The sequence below is a fragment of the Leptodactylus fuscus genome, chromosome 5 (genome assembly GCF_031893055.1).
Source record: "Leptodactylus fuscus isolate aLepFus1 chromosome 5, aLepFus1.hap2, whole genome shotgun sequence".
Taxonomy (NCBI): domain Eukaryota; kingdom Metazoa; phylum Chordata; class Amphibia; order Anura; family Leptodactylidae; genus Leptodactylus; species Leptodactylus fuscus.
This window is the reverse complement of record NC_134269.1, coordinates 16841376-16847375: the sequence shown is the minus strand read 5'-3', so window position 1 is coordinate 16847375 and position 6000 is coordinate 16841376. Positions and strand designations below refer to the sequence as shown.

Below are 6000 nucleotides of genomic sequence, written 5' to 3'. Positions count from 1 at the left end.
TTAAAGTGTCAGCTACCCCTGTTGCACCTACATGGTCACCGGTGAAGTCAACTCCTGAAGTGCAGGACCAGTTGCAGTCTGAGAGTAATGTTCTGCATGAGATATCAGACTTTGAGCCAAGGTATGCTGCCAAATAGAGTCTGTGGAGTTTGTGCCAACTCGGATCTGTGCAAACTGTGGAAGCAGAGAAGGAAGCTATTCCTGAAAAGAGGACTCGTGTACAGATGATCCACTGATCCTGTCTCTGGCACCCTCCTTCATCAGATTGTCATCCCTCAGTGTGATGTGGGCATAGTCCTGGAGGCCTACCATGACAAGTTTGGACACTTCAGGGTTCAGAAGACAGAGGCTACCATCAGAAGTCAGTTCTACTGGATTGGTCTGAGAGAGGATGTCAAGAAGTGGAGCACAAAGTGTACTGCCTACACCCTGGCCAGAGGAGAGAAAGCAGTTCAGAAGGCTCCACTCCATCCCATTGAGAGTCTCTGCCCTCTGAAGATCATGGCTCTGGAGCACCTGAAGGTAGAACCTAGTCACTCTGGATACAACTATGTCAACTATGTACTGACCATGATTGACCACTACACCAATATCTAACGGCTAGGACTACTGCTAAGACTTTCTGGAAGTCCTTCCTCCTTCCCTATAGCTGTCCTGAGAAGATCCTCACAGACCAGGGTTCAGCTTCTGAGTCTGAGTTGTTCCTGGAACTCTGTGCCCTCTATGACTGCAAGAAGCTGCACGCTACTTCTTATCACCCACAATGGTTTGTGTGAGAAGACAAATCTTCTTGGGCTACTCAGGACTTTGTCACTTTCGAGCCAGGCAGATTGGCCATTGCGGTTACCTGAGCTGGTCTACCAGTACAATAACCAGAAGCAGCTATCCACCGGGTACACTCCATACTACCTGATGTTCAGGAGACATGGAAAGCTGCCAACTGACATTGCCTTGGGAGTAGCTGTTTCTGATTACATCAATCCACTACCAAAGACTGACTGGGTGAGTGACCTTCAGAGGTGCTTGACTGAAACTCATGATGTTGTGGAAGCCCACATGAAAGATGCACAGGCCAGGCAGGAGGCAGAGTACAACATGGATGCACAAGCTATCCCCTTCAGGTAGGGGAGAAGATGTGACTGAAGAACAACCACTGGACTCACAAGTTGGACTCCAGATGGATGGCTTAACCTTATACCATCTCTGCGCAGCCCTATCCTGATATATTCATCATTGAGAAAAGAGGAAGGAAGCTGAAGATGGTGCACAGAAATCGCTTGAAGGTATGTGTGGAGGTGGACCCTACACCCTCAGTGCTGTCTCCTTCCCCTGAGGATAGTTTGGATAAGGAGGTCCTTATTCTAGAGACTGTCATAGTCCCAGCAGCACCAGGACCAGAACTTTGCAGGATGCCATCAGAATTTTTTGTGCCTTGTCTTTTTCCCGTGTTTTGCTGGTATTATTATTAATATTTATTTATTTATATAGCACCATTAATTCCATGGTGCTTTACATTTGGGGGTTACTTACAATTTGGGGGTTACATACAATACACAGAATATACAGGTAGATATAATGCTAACAATGACCGACTGGCACAGTGGGGTAGAAGGCCCTGCCCGCGAGGGCTTACAATCTATGAGGGAAGAGGGATAGAGACAGAAGGAGAGGGGGAGACAGTTCAGATGGTGGTGCGGTGACAGTGTTATTGGAGGTTGTAGGCCTTCCTGAATAGGGGAGTCTTCAGGGCCTTCTTGAAGCCTGTGATTGTGGGGGTCAGTCTTATGTGTCGTGGTAAGGAGTTCCAGAGTATGGGGGATGCACGAGAGAAGTCTTGGAGACGGTTGTGTGAGGAGCGGATGAGAGCAGAGCGGAGTAGGAGGTCATTGGAGGATCTGAGGTTACGTGTGGGCAGGTAGCGGGAGATTAGGTCAGAGATATATGGAGGGGACAGGTTGTGGATGGCTTTGTATGTTAGCGTTAGTAGCTTGAACTCAATTCGCTGGGCTATAGGTAGCCAGTGGAGGGATTGGCAGAGGGGAGCAGCCGATGAAGATCGGGGCGTGAGGTGGATTAAGCGAGCAGCGCAGTTTAAGGTGGACTGGAGGGGGCGAGGGTGTTAGCTGGGAGTCCATGGAGAAGGGTGTTGCAGTAGTCTAGGCGGGAGATTATGAGGGCCTGGACGAGCATCTTGGTAGTTTCCTGGGTGAGGAAGGGGCGAATTCGGTGGATGTTCTTGAGTTGGAGGCGGCAGGAGGTGTTGAGGGCTTGAATATGTGGCTTGAAGGATAGGTCAGAGTCCAGGGTTACCCCAAGGCATCGGGCCTGTGGGACAGGGGTAATTGTGGTTCCATTAACTTTGATAGATGGGTCAGGTGGAGGGGCCATACAGGATGGGCTGAAGATAATGAACTCTGTTTTCTCCATGTTGAGTTTGAGAAAGCGGGAGGAGAGGAAGGAGGCTACGGCCGCTAAACAATCTGGAACTCTGGCCAGCAGGGAGGTAATGTCTGGTCCAGAGATGTAGATTTGGGTGTCATCGGCATAGCAGTGGTACTGAAAGCCATGAGATTCTATGAGTTGGCGCAGGCCAAGGGTGTAGATGGAGAACAGGAGGGGTCCTAGGACGGAGCCCTGGGGGACACCTACAGAGAGAGGGCGAGGTGAGGAGGTGGTGTGCGAGTGGGAGACGCTGAATGTGCGGTCGGTGAGGTATGAGGAGATCCAGGAATCGGCCAGGTCTGAGATGCCAAGGGATGAGAGAATTTCTAACAGGAGAGAGTGGTCAACTGTGTCAAAGGCAGAGGAGAGGTCGAGGAGGAGGAGGACAGAGTAATGGCGCTTGGCTTTGGCAGTTAGCAGGTCATTGGTGACTTTTGTTAGGGCAGTTTCAGTGGAGTGCCGGGGTCTGAAGCCTGACTGAAGTCTGTCAAAGAGCAGGTTGGATGAGAGATAGGAGGAGAGTTCAGAGTGGACATGTTGCTCAAGAAGTTTTGAGGTGTACGGGAGTAGTGAGATGGGACGATAGTTGGTAGGAGAGGACGGGTCAAGGGACGGTTTCTTAAGTATAGGAGTGACAGTGGCATGTTTGAAGGCTGAGAGGAAGGATCCATTAGTTAGGGATAGATTGAAGAGGTGGGTTAGGGCTTGAGTAATGACTTCAGCGAGTTTGGGGATGAAATGTGACTGGATCGGGTCGAGCACGCAGGAGGTGAGGTGGGATTTGGAGATTCGGGAGGAGAGTTTTTCGTCAGTTATGGAGGAGAAACCGGTCAGGGATGAGGAACAGTAAGTAGTTGGGTAGAGGGGTTGTCGGGGGAGTAGGGTGAGACTGTCTCTGATGGTGTCAATTTTAGTTTTAAAGTAAGAGGCAAAGTCGTCAGCTGAGATAAGTGATGTCGGAGGGGGGCGGGAGGACAGAGGAGGGAGTTGAAGGTGGATGAATAGCTGTTTGGGGTTGGGAGAGAGTGCAGATATGAGTGTGGTGAAGTAGACCTGCTTTGCAGAGGTGAGTGCGTTCTTAAATGAGAGAACTGTTTCTTTGTACTTGAGGAAATCCTCCTTGGAGTGGCTTTTCTTCCAGAGGCGTTCTGCAACCCGCGAGGCACGTCTCAGTTTTTTAGTCAGGTCAGTGTGCCAGGGTTGTCTATTGATCGGTCGGGCTCTGGTGTATGTGTAGGGGGCTACAGAATCAAGGGCTGAGGTAATGGTGTTGTTATAGAAGGCAGCAGCGGCATCTGTGTCCTGGCGTGAGGATATGTCAGCGAGTGGTAGGAGAGAGTCTGAGAGGGTGCAGGTGTCAAGGCGGTTGAGGTTCCTGCGGGGGCGTGTTGGTTTAGCGGTTGGGGTGTCTATTGGAGAGGAGAGGGCAGAGAATGTCAGCAGGTTGTGGTCCGAGAGCGTGGATGGAGAGTTAGAGAGGTTGCATATGGAGCAGAGGCGGGTGAATATTAGGTCTAGTGTGCCCCCCTTTATGTGGGTGGCAGAGGAGGACCATTGGGAGAGACCAAAGGAGGTGGTGAGGGACAGGAGACTGGAGGCGGAAGGGTGGTCTGTGTTAATGGGGATGTTGAAGTCACCCATGATGATGGTGGGGGTGTCTGTGGATAGGAAGTGTGTGAGCCAGGTGGTGAAGTGGTCGATAAAGGAAGCGGTAGGTCCCGGCGGTCGATATATGACGGCCAGTTGGAGGTTGGAGGGTGAGTAGATACGAACAGCGTGCACTTCAAAGGAGGGGGGGTGAGGGCAGGTAGCGCCTGGATAGGGGCAAATGAGCACTTGTCTGACAGGAGGACGCCTACACCTCCACCAGGTTTGTTGTTGGGGCGGGGAGTATGTGAGAAGTGCAGACCTCCATAGGAGAGGGCGGCGGGGGAGGCTGTGTCTGAGGGTGTCAGCCATGTTTTTGTGAGACCAAGAAATGTAAGTTTATTAAGAATAAAAAGGTCGTGGATGTAGGCAAGTTTATTACATACGGAGCGGGCATTCCATAGTGCACCAGGGAGGGCAGGGGGAGGGGTAGGAGTGAGTGTGATTGGTTTGAGATTTTGGAGGTTCCGTGTGCTAGCGCCAGGTGTGGGGATTTGCTGGGGAGGTCCAGGGTTAGGAGATATGTCACCAGAAGTAAGGAAGAGTAGGGAGAGTGACAGCAGGTGTAGGTAGGAGAGGCTGCGGGGGGGTTGTCTGTGTCTGGGGCGGAAAGCCTGCAGGTTTGTGAGGAGCTGTGCAGAGAAAGTTATATTGTGGGGTAGGAGAGAGGGAGAGATGAGGATTTCTTTACTGACCAGGCTGGTTTGGGGTGGAAAAGTGGTTTTTACAAGGAGTGGGAGAACAACAGTGATTAAAATGAGAAGCATTTCTGTTAGACAAGTGAGCAGTTTACAGCAGTTGGATTATGTTACCTTCTGTTCCCTTCTGGTTCAATTCTGGTATAATTCTGAAGTCTACACTTAGTTGCACACTTGGTACCTGAGATGGACACTCACACACCTGTGCCTCAGGTACTAGGTCTTCACCCATGTTCCTTTTCCTTGGACTTAACTAAATATCAGTTTACTTATTATTTGTCCTGTTTAATATGTTAAGCTCAGGTTAAAATAGGGGGTATTGCAGCATCCCAGAGTGCTACTGCTTTGAGTGTTTGTCTATTGCACCTCTGGGTTTTGTTGGTATGTCTTGTTGGTATGTCCTATCTAATCACAGGCCACTGGGCGGGGTTGTAGGAGACTAGTCTCCATTCTTGGTCCAGGATTCAGTTAGATTCAGGTTAGACTTTGTACAGTGCACATTGCAGAGTCTTCCTGCACCCCAGCTACTGGAGTGTGGGCCAACGGTCAGCCATTACAGCCTCAGGGAAAACCATTTTCTGCCCCAGGGTTCATCCAAAAACAGCCCTGAGACAAGGGAACACTTTGCCTGGACATTTGCATTCCGTACCAGGAGGAGCAGTGGAGGACATTGACAAGAGGAACTTGTTTGGGCCTCACCAGAAGGTAACCAGATCCCTGCCAGGACTCCCTGCTTCACTACTATCCCCAGCATCCTAGATTGGGAATGGTGCGAGAGGAGGAGTAGTTGTGCACTGTATCACAGAGCCTGTAACATCCCTGGGCAGCCTCCTATGACCAAGGCAGGGGGCTTGGACGGTGTACTACTACCCCCATCTACAAGCTTTGGTTCTGACTGTTCGAGTTGCGTTAAAATAAACTGTTACCTGTTCACTGAACCTCTGGACTCCTGAGTTGTGCCAGCTTACCATTAGAGCCCCTCCGAATAACTCCACAGCGGCTCAGAGATGAGAGGTCTCCTCTCCAACTGGAAGTGCTCCGGGGGAAAACCATTACTACCAACATCATCCGGTAGAGCTCTAGGACCCCCCCCCCTTCCTTGACTGTGTCCGGCCCTGGAGTGGGATTGGAGTATATGCTGGAGTGTGCTTGACCTAGCAGGTGGCACAGCATCCACCTCTACAACTCCCATCCTCCGGTCTCCTCCATGTGG

The 6000-nt window shown here is 50.8% G+C and overlaps 1 protein-coding gene across 1 annotated transcript in view; it reads left to right on the top strand.

The window, feature by feature from the left end:
- The first annotated feature begins 723 nt into the window (after positions 1–723).
- The window catches only part of LOC142204433 (A.superbus venom factor 1-like), an 83239-nt gene continuing 77962 nt past the window's right edge, over positions 724–6000 (top strand). The window contains exon 1 of the mRNA XM_075275745.1: positions 724–1121. Coding sequence (XP_075131846.1) covers positions 724–1121 — 398 coding nt within the window. The remainder of the gene's footprint in view (positions 1122–6000) is intronic.